This window comes from Lagenorhynchus albirostris, chromosome 8 (assembly GCF_949774975.1).
Source record: "Lagenorhynchus albirostris chromosome 8, mLagAlb1.1, whole genome shotgun sequence".
Lineage (NCBI taxonomy): Eukaryota > Metazoa > Chordata > Mammalia > Artiodactyla > Delphinidae > Lagenorhynchus > Lagenorhynchus albirostris.
Window position 1 is genome coordinate 98,957,513 of NC_083102.1, and position 22,112 is coordinate 98,979,624.

At 49.1% G+C, this 22,112-nt stretch overlaps 2 protein-coding genes across 4 annotated transcripts in view; both read right to left on the reverse strand.

Annotated features, from left to right (window-relative positions):
• Positions 1-2,995: 2,995 nt before the first annotated feature.
• MRPS24 (mitochondrial ribosomal protein S24) lies at positions 2,996-5,874 on the reverse strand. Its single transcript, XM_060157492.1, has 4 exons — positions 5,795-5,874; positions 5,639-5,707; positions 5,395-5,506; positions 2,996-3,430 (listed from the first exon to the last, which is right to left on the reverse strand). The coding sequence occupies exons 1-4, from the start codon at positions 5,831-5,833 to the stop codon at positions 3,147-3,149; spliced, it is 504 nt and encodes a 167-aa protein (XP_060013475.1). The 5' UTR covers positions 5,834-5,874; the 3' UTR covers positions 2,996-3,146.
• Positions 5,875-12,966: 7,092 nt separating this feature from the next.
• Positions 12,967-22,112, reverse strand: part of URGCP (upregulator of cell proliferation) — a 92,349-nt gene continuing 83,203 nt past the window's right edge. For all 3 annotated transcript variants that reach the window (XM_060157468.1, XM_060157467.1, XM_060157466.1), the window contains 3 exons: positions 18,270-18,302; positions 18,009-18,047; positions 12,967-16,292 (listed from right to left, as the gene is read on the reverse strand). In XM_060157468.1, coding sequence (XP_060013451.1) covers positions 13,699-16,292; positions 18,009-18,047; positions 18,270-18,285 — 2,649 coding nt within the window. In that variant the 5' untranslated portion in view covers positions 18,286-18,302 and the 3' untranslated portion in view covers positions 12,967-13,698. The remainder of the gene's footprint in view (positions 16,293-18,008; positions 18,048-18,269; positions 18,303-22,112) is intronic.

Here is a 22,112-nt window from a genome sequence, read left to right on the forward strand (position 1 = left end):
ATAAAGCCCAGCATTAAACTGCTACCTATATGGTCAACTAATATTCAACAAGGAGCTAAGAGCACCCAGTGGGGAAAGGATAGTCTCCTCAACAAATGATATTGGGAAAACTGGAGAAACACATGTAAAGCAATGAAGCTGGACACCTATCTTACACCACTCACAAAAACTCACTCAAAATAGATCAGACTTAATACCTGATACTATAACTCCTCTAAGAAAATGTAGAGGAAAAGCTCCTTGACATTTGTCTTGACAATGATTTTTAAAATACGACACCAAAAGCACAAACAACAAAAGCAAGAATCAACAAATGGGACATTAAACTTTAAAGCTTCTGCACAACAAAAGAAACAATTAAAAATGAAAAGGCAACTTGTACAGGAGAAAGTGTTTGCAAACCATGCATTAGATAAGGGGTTACTATCCAAAATATATAAAGAACTCACAGCTCAAAATCAAAAAAAGGAACAACCTGATTTAAAAATGGGCAGAAGAAATAAAGACATCTTTCCATAGAAGACATTCAAATGGCCAACAGGTAAATGAAAAGATGCTCAACATCACTAATCATCAGAAAAAATGCAAATCAAAACCACAGTGAGGCAACACTCACACCTGTTAGGATGGCTATCATCAAGAAGAGAACAGGTAACAAGTGCAGGCAAGGATGTGGAGAAAAGAGGACACTTACGCACTGTTGGTGGGAATGTAAATTGGTTCAACCACAATGGAAAACATGAACCTTCCTCAAAAAAATTAAAAATAGACCAACCATATGATCCAGCAATTCCACTTCTGGGTATATAGCTAAAAGAAATGAAAACAGAATTTCAAAGAGACATCTGCACTCCTATTTTTATTGCAGGATTATTCACAATAGCCAAGACATGGAAACAATGTAAGTACTCATCAAATGGATAAAGATCTCTCTCTCTCTCTCTCTCTCTCTCTCTCTCTCTCTCTCTCTCACACACACACACACACACACACACACACACACACACACACACCACACACAATGGAATATTATTCAGCCTCGAGGAAGGAGGACATTCTGCCATTTACGACAACATGGATGGACTTGCAGACATAGAAAGACAGTATGACATCACTCACATGTACAATTTAAGAAAGCTAAATTTTTAAAAACAGAATAAAAGTGATCAGCAGGGGATGAGGGGGTGGGGGGACAGATGTTGAGAGTACACATTTACAAGTAGTAAATAAGCCCTAGAGATATAATGCTTAGTACCATACAATAGGGACAATTATAATCATCAAACTTGCTAAGAGACTATAACAGTTTTTCCAACTACTAAAAAGGATAATTTTGTAATGAGATAGAGGTGCTAATTATTGCTACAATCACATTAAAATATAACAATGTCCTTAAATTAACATGTTGTACACCTTGAACTTATATAACTTTACCTGTCCAATGTATTTCGATTAAATTAAAAAGGATCAGGGTCAAGGTCTGGATGAGTCAATATCAAGGCAAAGGTGAGCCTAAGGGTCACAGTCAGGTAGAGGATTGGGCCAATGTCAGGTTGAGGATTTGAATAAGATTCAGTACATGGGTGGATCTGGGTCATGAGGGTCAGGGACATAATCGAGTCCAGCTGAGGTTCAGTCAAGGTAACAGTCAGTGTAAGGGTGAGGGTGAGAACACCTGGTCAGAGTCAGTATTATGATGCAAACGTGGAACAGGGTGAGGGTCAAATTCAGATGAAAAGCCAGGTCCAGGATCAGACTGAGTGTGAGGGTCAGTGTGAGAGTGAAGGTCAGAAGGGTCAGGGTGAGGATCAAAGTCAGGTTCAGGTTGAGGTTTGTCATCAGGGTATCAGGGCGAGTCTCAGGGTCTGAATGACAACTTCAGGATTGTTGAGTCTAAGAACAGGGTCATGGTCATGGTCAAGAGCAGGGTCAGATCTGTGTGAGGGACAGGGTCTGGGTGATGGCTGAGTTTCAAGGTCAAGGTCACAGTCAAGGTCATAAGAGTTTGGATGAGGCACATAATCTGTCAAAGCGAGCATCAGCGTTACCAGTTAGGATGAGTTAGGGTCACCGTAAGGGTGGAGACAGTGTCAGGATGAAGTCTTGAGTCAAGTTTCTGACTGCGAGTCAGGGTTACATAAATGTGAGGGACACAGGGTCAGGGTCATGGTGAGTCAGTCAGCTAGCACTGGAGACAGGGTCGGGGCGGGGTGGGGCCTGGTTGGCACCCTCAGGTAAGAGTGAGACTGAGGGTAAAGGTCAAGTTGTGGGTAGGATCAGGGACCATCAAGGGTTAGGATTAGAGTGGGTGTGTTAAAGTTCAGGGTCAAGTTAAGGGCACCAGGATCATGGTCAAGGTGAAGGTCATCAGTGTCGGGGTGAAGCTGAAGGTGAGCAATCCCTGTCCCAATTCCCAGCACCATGTGTGGCTTTTGCAGATGCCACTTTCTGAAATGTTCTTCCTCCATTTACCTGCATATCTATATTCCTCACCTGCTTGGAGCCTTCAATGCGGCCCAACCCTCCCTGTCCCCCTCCACTGGGATACAAGTATTACGAAGGCAAGGATCTTGGAATGGAATGTTTTGGTCATTGATGGGTTCCAAGCTACTTAGAAGAGTGTCTGGCACAGACTAGGTGCAGCTAAGCTTTTTTAATAGATGACTGTGTGCTACATTATTTCTGGGGGAATAAAAGTACATCTGGAATTACAACAAACTGTATACAGTAGCTTTCTCTGGGGTAGAATTACAAGTAAGCTTCACGGCTGATTGAATACATGTCCATATTGTTTTATAATCTCCAAAAACGGCTCTTTCCATTTTAAGAGAAAACAAAGAACTTCAGGTAAAGTTCCTGACACAGTGATGGGCACAAGATACTCACTGAACCATAGCTATTACCTAAACCTCAGGAACTGGCAGCCTTCCTGGGAACCCTGGAGCATCCTCAAAGAAACCCTATTCTAGTTCTCTAGGCAGACCAAGAAGCAACACAACGTGGAGAGTCTATTTATTCAACAGCCAACTTTGAAAACAAAGCCTCAGTAGTCTGAGGGGATGCATTTCCCCCGTTTCTACTTCAGTCCTTTTCCACAAGCTTCTGTCCTTTGCAGGCTACAGTTTGATGCAAACAGGTGGGTTGTCCTAGATATACTTATACACAACCTTTGAGGGCACAGTCTGGAGGTGCAGATGCACAGGACACTTGTAAAAGTGGGACAGCAGAGTCTCACTGTAGCCCACAAGGAAGTAGAACTTATGTGCAGGTAGCTGCCTCAGGACCAGGGCACAGATCTCCACCTGGTTAGCCCGGCGCTTTAGAACAATCTGGTCGGCCAGGCAGCCTGGGAAGGTGCCCAGCATAAATTTACGAAGGAAAACATCTTCCACTGTTCTCTCTGCAGCATGGTCCTCCCCATCCAGGTTACCTGAAGAGAGAAGGGCACCATGGTGAGTTGGCCAAAACTCCAGAGGTTAACATCCAAGAGCACTGGGCACTCAGTTCCACACCCCACTCCAGCCTCTTCTCCTTTCTTCTGTAAGTGGAATAACGCTCTAAAGTTCAAAGAACATTATTCCAATAATCCCCAAACAAATCCTGTGAAGTACGTGTTATCATTATCCTTGTTTCACAAAGGAGAAGAATGAGGCCTTAGGAGAGCAAAAAACGCAGATGATTCTTCTATGTAGACAGAGAGTGCCCCTCTCCTTTCTTGACTGCCTTATAGAAGCACTGGTCACCCACGGACCAGAGAGATGAGGCCACCAACCACTTCTTTTTTTTTTTTTTTTTTTAATTTATTTATTTATTTTTGGCTGAGTTGGGTCTCCGTTGCTGCTCGCAGGCTCTCTCCAGTTGCGACTCTTCGTTGTGGTGCCTGGGCTTCCCACCGCAGCAGCTTCTCTTGCTGCGGAGCACAGGCTCCAGGCGTGCAGGCCTCAGTAGTTGCGGCTTGCGGGCTCCAGAGCGCAGGTTCAGTAGCTGTGGCGCACGGGCCCAGTCGCTCCACGGCACGTGGGATCCTCCCGGACCAGGGTTCAAACCCATGTCCCCTGCATCGGCAGGCGGATTCTCAACCACCGCGCCACCAGGGAAGCCCTACCAGCTACTTCTGACACGAGGGATGTGAGCTCTCTCACTGACTAGAGCCACGGCCTCAACCAGTGGATTCTCACTGTGGACAACGAAACCTTTGCACCTCTTTTAAGAGTCTACACACACACACCCAGACCTTAGAACTAGAACTTGAAAAGGGTGGGGGACAGAAATCCATATTTTAAGGTAGTTCTCTAGACAGGTATATCTCAAACATTCAAGTTGAGAACCCTCATAGTGAACAAAACACTGTTGACCCTCATCAACTCACAGTAGTTATGATCTGTAACATCACTCGTTATGTTCTATAAAATCACCATGAACAACGAATTAGCAAATGCTAAACCACTGCTCCTGGTGGAAATACAGCTAGGTTTCTGCAAGCCTTTGGTTACAATATTTTTATCAACAAAGTGATGTGTAGCCTTATTTTCTTTTTCTGTTTAAAGACACCTACAAATGGCTGATTAACACTGCACTCTCTCCCAACAGCCCTGTAACTCATGCCTGAAGGAAGCTTTTCTAACAATCACGCCATGTAAGGTACATCAGTCTTCCTGAAATTAGGAACACGAGACAGCACTTCAGCATTACAGGCTATTTTAAGGCAGTGGAATCACCAACAAAAAGTACAAAACTTGAATACATGGCACTCATAGATCTCGAAAAGGGTACCTGTTTACAGCATGCGAGCTGAAACTAGAAGGCAGGGTCTTGATCAACCGCAGCTGGGAAGGTGCATTGGGGTGCCTGCTCTGCCCACGTCTGAGAATGAATGGGAAAGCACCTAGAGTAGGCAAATTCACAAACACGGAATCTGCAAATAACCCGGGCAAACTGTACACACCGGTAGTGAAAGATTCAATATTCACAACAGTCTTCCGGGTCATCGAATTCCAAGGGGTTTCACTCTTTTCACTGCCTCTGGGCTTTTTTACATCCGTAAATTACACATAACGGGCAGCGATGCAAAACGACTGTCTTTAGACATGCGAACGATTTCTGTGGAAGTTCAACCGAACCCTTGACCCGCATGGAAAAAGAGTTTTGCAACCCTTTCAAATACATTTCAACGATCCTGACCACATATGTCTATTTTACTCCTCTTCTAAAAGCGTCTCACCGATTTCTGAACCTCGCGTTGAGTACCGAGTTAAACAAAATCTCTGACACGTGTTCACGTCGTGTTTATGTGACAGACAGGCACAACTGAGAACGCCTTCCCCGGGGCCAGGGGTCGGGCCCACAGCACGTCCTCGTCCCCTCCCGCCACCGCGACAGGCATCGTCCCCTCACCTGTGTGCAGTGACAGCCAGCCCTTACGATGGGCGATGTGGTGCGGCGCGTGGGCCTCCTCGTAGGTCACTGGTTTGTCCCCCTTGCCCACTCGGACTCGGGCCGCCCGGTTCTGGAAAGAAAGAGGACCCGTGACTCTCCGCGACCACAGACCCAGGGCGCGCCCTGGATTACACCCTCGCCAGCAGGTCCCACCCTCCGAGCCCGCGGGCGCCCAGACCCCAGGCCTCCACGCCGCACTTACCTTGGCGCAGGCCGCGGAGGTGTGCAGGGCGCGCCAGACGCATGGCAGCTCTCGGTTCCAGGACAGCACCTGTAGGGAGAGTGGGGCATCAGACCGAAACTAGGGCTCCCCGCTGCCCGCCTCCAACCGCCGGCCCCGGCCGTGCCGCCCACTCACCAGCGGCCGGAGCCACACTCCACAGACGGGCGCCGCCATCTTGGGCCAAGCGGAAGGCGGGGCGGGGCCGGGCGGCGTCGGGGTAAAGGTCAGGCGCGGGAGGCGGACGCGCGGGCGAGACCACACGCAAGCCGGCGCGGGGGTGCGAGCCTCTCGGCCGGGCGGGGCCGCATGCAGTCCGCGCCGACCTGCTGTGGGCAGCGGCGGCGGCCCAGGCTCCGGGCTTGCGAGGCGGGCCGTGTGGGGCCGGGAGGTGGGGGGAGCTGGACTCTGCGCCTCCTCCCGCAGCCCTGGCCACGTCTTGCACCCCTCCGTCCGACCCCAGTAGTGGTTTGCGCCGTGTTTCAGATCCGGAAACTGGATGATGCGGAGCGTGAGGTTTCGCGGTCAGAGAGCTCGCAGCGGCCGGTCGAAGAGTGTCTTGGCGGGGGGCGGGCCGGGGGAAGGGGGCGCCTACTGCCCCGCCCCGCCCGGCCGGCGGGGACTGTCGGGGGAGCGGAGCGTTTCACCACGTCCTAGAAATTAGGCTGCTGAGTTCTGTCTCCAAATAATATCCTTTAAAAAACAGAAGAAAAGAAAAGAAAGAAACACCCTTTTATCCACAAATAGAGAGGAAATAAGTTTCGGTTAAAACTTTACCTAGTTCTTGGGAGGGGCAAGATAGGGGTAGGGGATTAAGGAACACAGCCTGCAATGTAAACAGAAAGAGGCTACAAGAAAATACTGTGCAACGCAGGGAATATAGAAAATTTTTTAATTTTATAGTAAGTGAAGTATAATCTATAAGAAATTGAATTACTGTATCGTACACCTAACATAATATTATAAACGAATATAATATTGTAAACGCACTGTACTTTAAAAATCAGCCAGTTCTTCAAGGATGGGTTATGCAGAGGGTACGGTTTCACATCTGACCATACCCTAGTGTCTGGCCCTTGAGGAAGGAAAATTTTAAGGGGGAAAGGGCTGATGGTCGCTTAATTCCTGGAGATGTTACAGAGCCTGCTGTACTCAAACCAAAGCATTGGCACTGTAATTTGTATCCAGTAATTATTGTCAGAGGGAAAAATAGCAACACTGGATATCCTAGTTCAGAACTCACACATAGTAATGGAAAAAACGTGGACTCTGGATTCAGGCTCAGGTGGAACAATCTTTGTGCAATTGAGCCTCAGTTCCATAATCTGTATAATGGGTTTTGTTCATAATACCACTCACAGAGCTGTTATTAGTTCTGTTAGGTTGAATCATGTGAAATTGCCAACGTTTGGCCATTTTGACTTAATCATCCACCCTGATGCTGCTTACATACTGCTGTCATCTATGTGGAAGGAAAATAGAGGCAAAGGCAGACAGTGAGCCGCCTCAGATCACACTGGGGAAGGGCTTCTCTCATCTATAAAACGGGAACCATGATGATTGTTGTGAAAACCACACTGTAAAATGCCTGATGGAGTGAGCAGCTAATGAATGTTTTTTTAAAAAAAGGATAGAGTCCCTGCTATCTGCCTCCTCTTAGGGAGATGAACCAGCCATTGAGGGTCCGTGAGAACTCACTGGAACACCACCAGAGGAAAGGAGAAGAGGCTGGTTTTCCAGGCACGTGACAATGGCATGGACTTCTATCGGAGCAGCAGCAGGCGGTGCTGTCCAGCTGAGCAGGGGCTGTTGTGCTTGGGGTTCAAGTTTTGCCACTCTTCCTTAGGCCTGAAGAGTCTCCCAGGAATTCCAAACTGATCTAGATCTTTCATTGGCCTTTTGTTTATTATCTTTGTTTTATACTATGCCTTGTTGCAAAAAGTGTTTCACCTGGTTCCTTGAAGGGGGGTGGTGCGGAATGGGGGTCACGTGAATGTGTTTGCATGATTTAAATAACTTAAAAGTGCATTTTAATGCATTAGTATGAACTGTTACATTGTTTTAAATCACCAATAGAAAAATTTTCGTAGGATATTTATTTCTGTTTAACAAAACGCTAACAGTGTTTTTCTGCACTTTTTGCTTCTCCCATCAATGCTGTAAAGGAGGCAATATTGTCCAGGTTTGGCAGACCAGAAGATGGAGACTCGCCTGGGGTGACAGAACTAGCCAAGGGTAGCAGCCTTCTTGTTCCAAAGCATGTGCTCCTTCCACATCTGAGGTTCCACTGCACCACTTGGTGGGGGTGAATGTTCAGAACCGTGCAGGATGGAGGAATGGGCTGTGTGTCTGTGGTTGGACAAAGACCACTCAGGACTGGCCCTGGGGGGACTTCCTGGGCGGGGAGAAGCCACATCTAGGAGCAAGGGACTCACATGAAGAGGCTGCCTACTCCCCTGCTGGGGGCTCCAGACCAGAGCCTTGAGGAGACAGGGATGTCCAGCTGTTTATTCTCACACATGAGCCCCTGTGCTCTCCTCATGATAGCCAGGAGGGTCCAGACTCCCGCTTATGCTCTCAGAGCAGTGATTCTCCACGCCGGCTGCACATTAGAGCCCATCGGGTCCCACACCACAAGGACAGTACTGGACAGAGGCGCGGCACCCGTCCTTTTTCAGTGCTCCTTAGATGATACCAATATACAGCCAAGGTTGGGAACCAGCGTCCTGAACTCCAGGTTTATGTGGGAGACCCCCAGAACCTGATCCGTAGAGACCCCTTGGCAGGAGAGGGCTATTGGATGGTCCTTACAGCCCTTTCCTACCACTAGTCCTGCGAGGCCATCACAGCTCTTAACTCTCAGGGGACTGGGCCACAAGACACATAGGGGGCTGCTGTGTGGTCTGGATTTTTTTGAAGATGGTCTGTCCCGAGGGCTCACCTGTATCAAAGGATAGAACACTGGCCAGGCTGTGGGGTGACACTGTGCGAGAGGGAGACTCTGGGCCTACCTGGGCTTGCAGAGCACGGTCCGGCCTAGAACACAGTGTTTGTTTCCTGGAACTCACCAGAATCCAGCCTCAGGGAGCGCTGCCCCAGGCCGAGATGTCTGCCTTCCTGTTGGCGGTGGGATTAGCAGAGACAACACTCATGTTGGTGTTCACGAGACGGACTTATTCTAATTCGGAACTGCTGACACTTCACATTTTGTAATCCTATGGGGTTTTTTTTGTTTTGTTTTGTTGTTTTGGCGGTACGCGGGCCTCTCACTGTTGTGGCCTCTCCCGTTGCGGAGCACAGGCTCCGGACGCGCAGGCTCAGCGGCCATGGCTAACGGGCCCAGCCGCTCCGCGGCATGTGGGATCTTCCCAGACCGGGGCACGAACCCGTGTCCCCTGCATCGGCAGGCGGACTCTCAACCACTGCGCCACCAGGGAAGCCCTGTAATCCTATGGTTTTTCTATTACTCTTGCTAATTCGTTTTCTCCTAATAACCAACCCATTCACCAAGAAGAATCCCAGAGGTTCTCGCAACCTCGATTCTGGGAACTAAGCCAAACAACCACTGAGACCAAAGCAGAGTCTTGAACTGTCTTCCCCCTTGCATAGGCAGCCAGGGGGCTCTTACCCCGTGTTCCCCTTGAGTTCCTTCTGCGTCCTCCTACCCCCACTCTGCTTCTGCTGAGGCGCAGGAAGAAGGGTCAAGTCCCAAGCTATAATTACCGACTTCGGCTTTGGCGCGCTGGGGAGGTCCAGTCTCCCGATAGTGGAACCAATTAGAAGCATCCTTTGCCACACTGGTACCCTGGGCTGAACGTCACAACTCCAGGGCTTGGAGTACCTGGACAGGAGGAGTGGGCCTCACGTGTGACAGCCATGGAGACCTCACTCCCTGATTCTCAGATGCCGTGCTAGACCTGGACACAAAAAAATGGGCTTGATACCCTTCCTTTCAATGGGGAACACAGAGGAGCAGGCACGCGAAAGGGTCTTAGATAAGGACCATGACAGGAACACAGAAAGGCCCCTGACCCCCTTAGGTGGTAGAGTGGAGGTGGGGCTGCCATCCAAGTCCGTCCTGAAGAAGTGTCAGCCTCACCAAGAACAGGTGGAAGGAGGCCCCAGGCAGACAGAGCGTGTGGGTCCTGTGGGTGAGGGGTGGGAAGTCACAAAAGCCAGGACCAAGGGCACCTCGGCTCTCTCTTCTGTGGTTCTGACTTACTGGTACTTGTAAGGCTGCACTCTGATGTAATTTTGTTGAAGTTTTAGGAACTCAGGATAGGTGTGTAGCAAAACTCATTTTTTTATTACTGGCTCAGAAAGAGAGAAAGGATTTTTCTTTACTGTGCTAATTCACATCTGAGGAGCTGGGGAGAGCTACCAGATCAAGTTTACATTGGTACACATTTCTCAACACCAGCCCTGCTAGATAATGTGTTTCAGTAAATCTAAGATAACGTCGATTAGAAGACATTACTTGATATACCATTAAGAAAGAGAAACGGACGCAAATTAATTTTAAGATACCACTGATGGATTACAAGATGAATCCTGTTTGGCCTGTTAAAATGTCTGAGGTCGATGTAGAAGGCACACAGCTCGCTTTGCACGAGCCTCATGGGTGCACAGACTGGTGTAGGCACAGCTTCGGGTGCCTTACTTACGTGCACAGGCCGGCTCCTCCAAAACCAGCTTTTGCGCACTCACCCCAGAGCAGGTGCTAGTAGTGGGGAGTAAGGCTTAGAGAAGTTGAATGACTCGCTCAAGGGCCGTGTAATTAGCAGGAAGCAAGACCAAGTTCAGAACCAGGCCTCGAGTTCCATATGCTGACCGAGCTACTTCCCATCTCCAGGGAGAGGGACAGGGGCCCTTGTGCCCAGTCTTAGACTCCCAGGCCCATTTACTCCAAGATCACTGATGTGGTTCCTGCTTTCACCAAAGTTCCTGATCCCCCCGGGAACAGCCCAGTCACCCTTCTCTCTCTGAGAGGCTGTCACGTCACTAAGCTGGGCTGCAAGGACACTGCTGCCCAGTAGCCCCATAGCAAGTTCTGTGACCTCTCAGACCCTAAGATGTCTTCAGGTCTGATGTAGGGGGGCCCTCTGGCTGTGGTGAACCCAGGAATGGCTAGGGTAGACTGATGTTTAGTGTTCTTGGCTCTAGGGCACCAGTCAAGACCCGGGTATTGTGGAAATTTAATTACAAGAGTGGCACTGACTTCAGGGTCTGAAGGTGAACCCCTCTCGCAGGTCATGGAATTCCACATCAACCCCTAAAAACGAGTGATGCGAGCACCATAACTGACTCTGGAAAAATCAGTGCTCCAGGGCAACCTTTCCTGTTCCTGCACCTGACAGAGGCAATGGTCTGTGGACACTGCGCAGGCAGTTCCAGAATTCCTCAGTTGCTTGACTGTGAGTCCTCCACGGCAGTCCTGCCTGGGGCTGCCCAAGGGCAACCTCTTGCTCAAGGTCTGATACATTCAGTCTTCAGACTGGTCTGTTTTCAGAACTTTAAATATACTGGGCAGATGTTGGATGTGATTTCGTAGTTTCTTAGGTCCTAGGGATATATGGAATAACTTTCCTGATTACTAAGCAGTTATTAATCGATCTTGGATCCTGCATCCTTTTGAAAATCTGTTGAAAGCTATGAACTTTTCCTCCCCTCTCCCTTCCAAAAAAAGCACACACCTAATTTTCAGGAACTGAGTGACTGAACCTTATCTTTGGACAATGGACAGACCCAAAGTAAAGAATCCTTAGGAACCACTAAAGTAGGGAGCCACTAAAGCTGGCTTCCCTGTTTCAGATTTCAGGGATAGCTTGAATCAATTTTTAAAGGAACTGGTTGATAGTCAACAATTGTTAAGAGAGATTTCCAGTGCCTGAACTTGGGACCCAGGAATATCCTGGGTGAAATTCCTACAGTGCTAGAGAGGCAACTGGGTAGTTTTCATGGCTCTAGGGGGAAAAAGTAAAGAGAGGTATTGGTATTTCCAGGTGAACCAACATCTTAATATTTGTGTTATTTAATGATCCACGAAGAAATGAATTTGTAGTGCCTGAGGATTAGACATTCTTTTTGAGTTTCAGAAGTGAAAAGGTTTAAAGTGAATTTATTAGCAAAAGATTAGGTTTCGGGCTTCCCTGGTGGCGCAGTGGTTGAGAGTCCGCCTGCCGATGCAGGGGACACGGGTTCGTGCCCCAGTCTGGGAAGATCCCACATGCCGCGGAGCGGCTGGGCCCGTGAGCCATGGCCGCTGAGCCTGCGTGTGCGGAGCCTGTGCTCCGCAACGGGAGAGGCCGCAGCAGTGAGAGGCCCGCGTACCGCAAAAAAAAAAAAAAAAAAAGATTAGGTTTCCTGAGTTCCAGCACTTCTTCCAGCCTCCGTTTCACACATCAGAGCCAGGTTCCCGGAACACAGGGGCAACTTTCTGAACATCAGGGGAGCAGTAGTTGGAGCATCCTGGGGCCAGAGAAGGGGCTGACAGCCTTGGAACCCAAAAAAGGGTTCCAGTCCAGGGGGCTCCCTTTCCGAGTCTGGGAGGAGGAGTTCAAGGAATAGAGAGAAGCTCCTGGTTACCACCCGGGGGACTGATTTTCCTGGAATCACAAAATACAGAGGGCAGGAGGCCCTAGGGCCCAAGCAGAGATTCCCAGAACTAGTGGCACAGCTGGGATTGGGGTCTGAGGCACAGAGAGGTGACCCTGGCCCTTGGTAAGAGCCAGCACAGACAAAGGTTCCAGCTGGAGACTCAGCAGAGGAGGAGCTCCACGTTCTGGCTCATGGTGTCACACATGGGCCACGGATGGTGCCAGGGAGGAGGCCTGGCCCTGGAGGCACGGAAGTGAGATGAAGGGCTGACACCCAGGGGCAAGGCTGGGGGTGAGCCCGGAAGCTGTGGAAGTTTGGGGAAGATGAACGGCCGGGAAGCTGAGGCACAGAGCTGAGGGCACCGGCGTCCCCATCAGCTCCGCTCTGCCGATGCAGGTCTGTGGGCTGGGCAAGCTGCTTAACTGCTCTAGGCCTCCTTGCCTCGTCTCTAAAACGGGGTAACGATGCAGGTATTTTGGAGCCCCTGTGAAGATGCTTAGTTCTGTTTTCCAGTAACAGCCTGAAGAATGGATCTCTGCTTAAAGAGAGGGGACGTGGTGGCATTTTTAAAGACACCTCTCTCGGGTGTCCACTATTTCAGATGTTCTAGCAAGCAACCCCCTCAGACAGACACTGTGATCCTCTTGGAGGAAACAGAAAAATTAAGGCACAGAGAGGAAACCACCCATTACTATCATTTGTGCATTCACTAGTTTCATTCATTCAACACACATTTATTAAGTGCCTGCGGTGTGCCAGGCCCTGGGGGTACAAAGTTGGGTAGTGTACAGCCCCCGCTCTCAAGGAGCTCACAGGTCTAGGGGAGAGGCAGACACGTGCACAGGTAGTCACGCTGCGCGTGCTGAGTGCTGCGGCAGAGGTGTGAACGGAGCGCTGTGGGCGCACGAGAGCCAACAGGAACCCCCCCTGAGGCAGGGTCGGTCAACACTGAGTAGCACGGTAGCCCCTGCCCACGGCGGGCCCTTTCCTCAGCGGGCAGGACCAGGTCACCGAGGCCGATGCTGAGGCTCGCTGGAGGGAAGGCCGACCTCTGCCTCCTCAGGGCAATGCCCCAACCCTGTCCCCGGCACCAGCTGCCCGGGCTGCAGCGCTCAGGAGCCACTCTCCACTCCAGAGGCAGAGAACGGGGCGCAGCTGTATGAAAGGCCAAGCCACCAGGGGCCTCGAAGTTCAGAGACAAAGGACAAGTTACTGCTTGTGTCTACCCCTCCTGCCCCAGGCTTCTTATACTCCCGAGAGCATCTCTGAGCTGATGTGTGAGGTCACATCCTTCCCTGACACCGCGTAGGCCACTCCAGACCTGGGCCCCGTCCGTCACTTGGCTCCCCTCTCAGGAGCTGGGCACAGCCCCACGTGGACACTCCCATCAGAACAGGCTGCTCGCGGCGGGCCTCTGGCAGCTGGACTCCTTTTCTTTCGATGCTTCACAGCCGTCGTACCAGCTCGATGAGCTGCTGGATGTTCTTGTTTTGGTTGGACAGGCCATTCCGGATGTTTTCCAGCAGGCATCTCTTCAGTTCAAAAATGGCCTCACTGTACCCCAAGCTCACAGCGGCCATGGGGGGCACTCCATGCCACAGGCCGGGGATGTGCCAAACGTGCTGCTTCTCAGGATCACAAAAGGCCAGGCCAGCCAGCGTCCGGATCCCGCCACCCTGATGCTCCATTTGCACCGTGGCTCTGCTCGCATCCCTGGGCTCGTCCAGGAGCTGCTTCCTCTCTCTCGGCTTGGAGCCGGGGGCAGACGCATCCTGCAGGCTCTGGTACACAAACTGATAGTTGGGCATGTGCCCTGTTTTCTCCAGCCTCAGAAACGCATGCAGAATAGCCGGCGGAATGTCCCTCGTTTCAGCTAAACTGACCACAGTGACATTGCTCAGCCCCATAATCAACGTGGCCAGGGAAGCCTCTTGCTCAAACCTCTCCCCTGCCTCGGTCAGGACTCCGCCTATCAAGCCCCCGGAGTGGATTACCAGGATGTGGTCACAGCCCAGGTCCTGGCTGAAGCTCTCGGCCACCGTCAGGAGCTGCATGAAGGCCCCTCGAGGACCACGGCCCCTTCCCGTGGCAAACCGCAGCCCAAACATGGTGTTGAGGAGGGTGGACTTGCCTGTGCCCGGCACGCCGAGCACCGACAGGACGACCAGGCGCGACCTCCTCTCCAGGCGGACGTGCAGCTCCTTCAGGAGCCCCGTGACCCAGCGCAGGGGGGTGCTCAGGGTGTTCCCGTCGATCAGCTCCAGGGGGAGCCCCTTCAGCAGCAGTTCCAAGGCCAAGCCTGGGAAGTGCGCGAACCGCCTCTGCCCCGCCGGCAGCTTCCCGGCCTCCACGAGACAGCTTTCGGCCTCGTAGAACTGCCCCATCTCCCGCAGGAAGTGTTCCACCCCCAGGGGCTCCGGCCAGAGGGGCTCGCTGAAGTCCACGGCCCCACGGTGCTTTGCTCTCAGGGTAAGCATCGTCTCCGGAGACGCTCTCGGCCTCGGTTGGGCCGCCCGGGCCAGTCCCCACTCCATCCACCTCAGGAAGTACTGCTTCTCGCCCAGAGAGGGGCTGCTGATGCCCGAGATGAACTCCTGAAGCCCCCAGGCAGGGTCGTGGCCATTCTGCTGCGTTCGAAGTTCCAGCAGCCGATGCCTCAGCTCAGCCCTGCACCTCTCAGGAGGGTCCCCAGCCCACTGGGCCTGGCAGAGCTCCCTCTCCACCTGGGCCGCCTTTCTCCAAGGGTCCCCCTGCAGCCGCAGCTCGGCCCGGCGGTAGGCGTCCGAGTCCTTGATCTTCCTGGTGATCTGCTCCATCCGGTCTTTCGCCCGCTGGCACTCGTCGCAGTCCTCGTCGACCTTCAGCCCCAGCTTGCGGGCCGCATGCGCCATGTCCTCCACGGATACCCTCCTGCAGGGGGCCCGGGTCACGTGCGCCACGATGGCGCGGATCCGGCGCACGAAGCCCGCACTGTCCGTGCTGCTGACCTTCACCAGGACGTGCGAGGGGTCCATCTTCAGCACAGGGATTAACCTGTTCAGAAACCGCAGGTTTGTGTTCCGTTTCCCGCGGTAGGGGCTCAGGATGAAGTAGTATTTCGTGGCCGAGCCCTTCATGGAGTACAGCAGTTTGTATTCCTTCTTACTGATGTTGTCAGTCAAGATGAACACGGCCGAGGAGATTTCTGTCAAGAGCTTAAACTGCAGCCAGTGAGAGCCGATGTCACCTCTCAGGTTCAGAAAGGCCACGGGCTCTGGGAAAATGTCCAAGTCCTCCCTGCCACTGGGAAGAAACCAGGAAATTTCCACCAGCCCGTCTGCAATCTCCCGAGGGTTGGTGCCCAAGTTCAGATCCCGATGCCAGAAACAGTCCCGCTGCCTGTGGCCAGGGCTGAGCACGGCGTTGAGAAGCTGGGACTTGGAGTTGCTGCTGACCTCCATGCGCACGAAGGCGAAGGCGGGCGCTCGGGACAGGACCACGCTGTCTTCTCTGAAGCTGCCCACCGCCCTTGGGGGCTGTGACCCCCATGTCCGCACAGTCCCCCTCATGGCCCACAGCAGAAACGTGTGGTAGTGGTTTTCTGGGTCGGGCAAAACGAGAGGAAGTGCAAACTGGCAGAGGGACATTTTTAGCACGATTTCTTGTTGCAGGAAACTATCTGAGGAAAGCAGAAGGGCACAGAGAAGGTCCAAGGGGTTCACAGGCGTATCGGGTGTTGGCAGCTCGGAGAAGGAATAGATGTCCGCAGAGATGTCGTCGGCCGTGTCCCAGTAGATGATCTCCTCTTCCACCTGGCTCTCCTTCTCCGCAGGCCTGGTGTCCGGGGGTACGTCCAGCACCATGGTGGTGTTCCTGGCTTCGGCGTTGAGGGCCTGCAGCTTCCTGAGGAAATTCCAGGGCAAGTCTTTGGGAGCCTGTGGAGCCCAGTTTTTCATGCTATCACTACTGATCTGCAGGGAGTCCTGGAGGCTGAGTTTCTGTGCCTGGTACGTCTCTAGTCCCAGGAGGGACAGCATTTCTTGTAGTCTGCTCCTCTCCACTGTGGAGAGAAATGAAGATATCAGCGCTTACCCTGCGTGTCAGGGACCCAGGTTAGAGGTGGGGAGGGGAGAGCCCAGCCTGGCGTGTAGGAGGTGGCCTCCTTCAGGGTAAAATGCAGGCACCCCTAGGCCACCTGAGACCAAGACAGAAGTACCATCACCCACCCCAGATCCAAGTGGGGTCGGAAGCATGTGACATGAGAGAGGGAAGAGAAAAGGACGTCTGGGGGCAACTGCTAAGAATTGGGAGGAAATGTCTGGTTTCTCTTGAAACCTCCGAGATTTAGCAACACCAAGCCCAAATTTAATTGGGTAGAGTGAGCAGCTGTGCACCCTAGATGTGGAACACAGGCCCCATTCTCTGGCCACGCCTCTGCTCCCTCCAAGATACTCCTGTGCTTCTGGCCCAGCAGTGGACTCCCTAACCCTGTCACCAGGAATTCCCCACGGGGGACACAATCACTGATTCACTGTGGTTTTCTGGTTAATGTTCTCTGCTCTTTACAGACAAGCTGGAAAATGTGTAAAGGAAACAGGGAGTTACTACTGGGTACAGAGTAACAGAAATCACAGATAAATAACATTTTGCAAAACTGAAGCCACTGATAAAAATACTTGGTAGAGATTATCACAAGTCTGTACTTATTTGTTCAGATTTTCAACCATAACATCCAATACAGTATGAATTCTTACAAGCACTAGATGCTCAGAACAGTAAGGTCACCTGCAAAGGTTTCATCCACCGACCCCGCTCTTGGCCACGGCATCTTACCAATTTTCATTGCATATAATTCCCTGCATATAATTAGTAAACTTTAAATGGTAAGTCTATTAACAAAATAAATCAATACAAATCCTGCTGAGCTCCAGGATTCTCTCCATTCTTTTCTTGAAAGAGGAAGCTACTATGCCTGTGCTGCTACCTTAATGTGGATGTAAACCACAGGAGGAAGCGCAGATGATCAGCCCTCTTCTTGTTTCCCAGGAAGTCATATGATGGGTTCGGGACCGTGCCTGGTGAACGGCAGGACTCAAAGCACTGGAAAAGAGGTGTCTCGTTCCCCTGTAGGGGTCCACTTGCTGCCTAATGTCTCTCTTCAGAAACTCCACACTCCACAGGGGCTGAGAGAGTTCTACGGGCTGTGCCACCACCCCAGAGAGTACAGGAGCTGGCAAACCTGTTGCAGAAACTAAAGAACTCTATGGGGAGGGAGACTGTAGTAGAAATCCATCATATAAGTAACTCGGGTTTCTGAGTGTTGCCTGCATGAAACCAGGGACACTGTTTTTCTTATCCAGACAGAGAACAACTGTTCTTACGTAGCATGGTAGCTAAGCGCAACAGGGAAAAGCCAGAGCAAACAAACCTATTAATATATGCACTCATGCCCAGTCCGGGACCCTTGGCGGATCTATTATTGAAGCCACTGGATCAGACGAAAGATTCCCAAACTTGGATGTGCTTTCGAATCACTTTGGGAACTTGTTAAAAATAAGCTTTCTGGGCTTTACTTCCAAAGATACAAACTCTCTGTGTTAACTCTGTATGGCAACAGGTCCCCGGGGAGTTGTCTCTCTGGCAATATTATTTATGGCACATAAAGGGTTAACGGACTAGCAGTGATTTTGATGCAGTCACAGGGGTTGGAACTACCGGCCCAGGTGATGTCTTCCTTCAATAGGACAGGCAACGAGAGCAGACGGAAGAAACATACCTGTTGGAAAGTCACTGTCCTGAGCCTCATTGGGACCATCTAAAAAAAGCAAAGGAAAATGAAGCGTCAATCAAATCAGGTGGCTTGAATTGACACAAATTAATTTAAGCTAAACTCAGAACCCTCTCTCTTCCTTACTAAGGTAGCAACTTCTCCCAATTGTTCAAAATCTAAAATCCCAGTTATTGTTCACTTTGCCCTCTTTCCCCAGTCCAATCTGGTGCCAGATCCTGTAGTTTCTCCCTCCATAATGAAACTCACCATCATCTCCTTCCATTTCTCTCCATTCCAAATCTGGAAGAAAAAGACATACGCACACAGTTAGTTTCATCAGCAAGTTAGGACCCTTCTACCAAAAAGTTCAAGTGAAGATATGGTAGCTAATGTTTATTTTGAGTACTATTATTAGCTCCGGTTTTTCCTACGTAAATTTCATTTGTTGACAACCCCAAATATGACACAAAGTTGTAATAGCTACACACAAAATAATGATTTGCTCTAGGATATACTCCTTGTAAAATTTACTAAATTTTGTGAAAATAAAATATAAATAACTTCATGAAACATACATAGATTAATCTTTGATTTTAGAAACTATTTAAAATATAAGTTGATATAAGTTCTTTGGTTTAATTTCAAGATTACCTCCTACAAACTTTATTTTTATTCTAGCATAAGGAGTTCCTGTTATCACTTAAAATGATGCACATATATGGGGGGAGGGCATAGAGTGGGGAATAGCTATAACTCACAAGTAGACGTACTTGTTCAGAGTCTCTAACAGCATAATGTATTCATCAACACTAAGTACTTTTAATTACTGGATTATTTAATTTAGTGCTCTTCAGATATTTACGTCGGGAAAAAAGACCATAAAACTCTAGATTTGCCAGCAAAAGGGATGGGAGCAAGACTTCTCTGTACATATTTTTATTGTTTCAACTTTTGATCCAAGTAAAAGTATCACCTATTTCAAAATTAAAATTGTACTTTTAAAAGCTTATGAATCAGGAAAAAATTCTGACAGTTTCAGATTTATTCTCTCATGATTTCCATATAATCAGATAGATAAACAATTCAGTCTTCTTTGATGACATCTCTGGGAGATACACATGAAGAGCTGGAAAGAGAAAAACAAGAGAAGAGGAAGGGGGCTTTGGAGAACATGAGCATGAACATCCTAGAGAAGACACAGATGATTCATACAGACTGAACCACAGTGTTGAGCAGTCAAAAGATTATTTTATTCACAGTGGACAAAAGACATCACAAGAATTTTTCCAAGGAGCCTAAAATGCCATCTGAGAAGGTACAATGGTTAAAGACGAGAACGGGACACCTAGAGAAGCCTGAGATGGGATCAAGGTGGCTCCGAGAGAGTAGTTTTGAGCTGGAAGCAAGGAATAAACTTCAGACTCAAAGGAGATAGGGCCTTGCTTTGCTAGTAACAGGAGACAGCTCTGATTTGGAACAGAGAGATAATAGGTGGATAAAGTCAAGGATGCACAAAGTGGCCGAAGGTTACGCTGTCAGACTAAGGAAATCGCTGATGAGGGGTGGGAGAGCTTCTGAGTACAGAGCACTGGAAGCCATGATAACCACTGGTCACCAGCAGACTACAGAAGAGGAGGCACAGGGCTTCAGCCAAGGACACAAGCCAGCAGCAAATACAGGAGGCCAGCAAGGGCTTGGTACTATGGGCCAAGGTCTCCACTATATTTTCTGTTGGACAAGAACTGGTCAGGATGGAACAGGCTTGGGTTCCAACCCAATGGGGATGTTGGGCTCAAATGGAACACAAGGGGCAGAATGTGGACAGGACCTACCACTGAAAATGAACTCTAAGTGGGGCAAGTAAAACCATCTCAGCCATCAAATTGAATGACTGTTTTTTTCAATTATTAAAGTAGCCAGTACTCACGTTGTAGAGTTTTTCACCACATTTTGGAATGTTTGTTATTGGGCAGTAAATGGACATTTAAGACACTATTTGACACCTTGGGGCTGTTAGTGTTAAGAATGAGCTATGGACACCGACATGCAAAAGAATGAAGTTGAACTCCTACCTCACACCATATATAAAAATTAACTCAAAATGTATCAGTGACCTAAATATGAGCTAAAACCATAAAACGCTTAGAGGAAGACATGAGGGTAAATCTTCATAACCTTGAATTTGACAACGGATTCTTAGGTATGACACCAAAAGCACAGGCCACAAAAGAAAAAACACATAAACTGGACTTCATCAAAGTAAAAACCTGTGTGCATCAAAGAACATTATCAAGAAAGTGAAAGACAACCTACAGAGTGGAGAAAATATGTGCAAATCATATGTGATTGGGTCTAGTATCTAGAATACATAAACAATTCTTACAACTTCATAACAAAAAAGACAAAAAAAACTCAATTAAAAAATGGGCAGGGCTTCCCTGGTGGCGCAGTGGTTGAGAGCCCGCCTGCCATTGCAGGGGACACGGATTCGTGCCCCGGTCCGGGAAGATCCCACATGCCGCGGAGCGGCTGGGCCCGTGAGCCATGGCCGCTGAGCCTGCGCGTCCGGAGCCTGTGCTCCGCAATGGGAGAGGCCACAACAGTGAGAGGCCCGCGTACCGCTAAAAAAAACCCCAAAAAACAAAACAAAAAATAATGGGCAAAAACTTGAATAGACATTTCTCCCAAAAGATATACAGATGGCCAACAAGCACATAAAATGATGCCCAAATTCATTACTCACTAGGGAAATCAAATCAAAACCACAGTGAGATACCACTGCACACCTACTAGGATGGTGATCTTTAAAAAGGGATAGAGGGGCTTCCCTGGTGGCACAGTGGTTGAGAATCTGCCTGCCAATGCAGGGAACACGGGTTCGAGCCCTGGTCTGGGAGGTTCCCACATGCCACGGAGCAACTGGGCCCGTGAGCCACAACTACTGAGCCTGCGCATCTGGAGCCTGTGCTCCGCAACAAGAGAGGCCGAAATAGTGAGAGGCCCGCGCACCGCGATGAAGAGTGGCCCCCACTCGCCACAACTAGAGAAAGTCCTCGCACAGAAACGAAGACACAACACAGCCAAAAATAAATAAATAAATAAATTTATAAAAAAATAAAAATAAAAAAAATTTTTAAAAAAGGGATGGAAAATAACAAGTATTGACAGGATGGGGAAAAACTGGAACCCTTGTACCTTTCTGGTGGGACTGTAAGTTGTGCAGCTGCTGGGGAAACAGTTTGGCTGTTCCTCAAAAAGTTAAACACAGACTTACCATTTGACTGAGTAATTCCATCAGAGGTGTATACCCAGAAGAAGTGAAAACAGGGACTCAAACAAGTACAGGTACATGCATGTCCATAGCATCACTGTTCACAATAGCCAAAATGTGGAAACAACCCACATGTCTGTCAACAGATGAATGGATAAACAAAATGTGGTCTATCCATGCAATAGAATATTATTCAACCTTAAAAAGGAACAACATGGACGAACCCTAAAACACTATGCTGGGTGAAAGAAACTAAACAAAAAAGGGCCCATATTGTACAACTCCATTTATAGGAAAATACAGAATAGATAAACAAAGGCTTAACATAGGTTGGTGGTTCCTATAGGGACTGGGAGGAAGGAGGGATGGGAGAAACTGCTTAATGGATACACAGTTTTACTTTCAAGTGATGGAAATGTTTTGGAAATGAATAGATAAGTGGTGATTTTACAACTTTGTGAATGTACTAAATGTCATAGGATTATTTGCTGTAAAATGCTTTTTTCCCCAATATTTTTCCTTTTTAAAAATTGTGTTAAAATACACATAATATAAAATTTACTATCTTAAACATTTTTAAGTGTATAGATCAGTGGCATTAAGTATATTCACATTGTTGCACGGCCATCACCACCATCCATCCCCATAACTCTATTCATCTTGTACATACGGAATTCTATACCTATTAAACAATAACTCCTCAATCTCCCCTCTCCCCAGCCCCTGGCAACCACCATTATATTATACTTTTTGACTTTATGATTTTGTCTACTTAACTCACATAAGTGGACGCATACATTATTTATCTTTTTGTGACTGGCTTATTTCACTTAGCATAA

Coding starts and splice junctions, on each gene's coding strand:
- MRPS24 (XM_060157492.1), bottom strand. CDS start 5,833: ATGGCGGCGCCCGTCTGTGGAGTGTGGCTCCGGCCGCTG. Junction 5,708..5,794: donor GAGTGTGGCTCCGGCCGCTG/GTGAGTGGGCGG, acceptor CTCTCCCTACAG/GTGCTGTCCTGGAACCGAGA. Junction 3,431..5,394: donor CTGGCTGTCACTGCACACAG/GTGAGGGGACGA, acceptor TTCTCTCTTCAG/GTAACCTGGATGGGGAGGAC.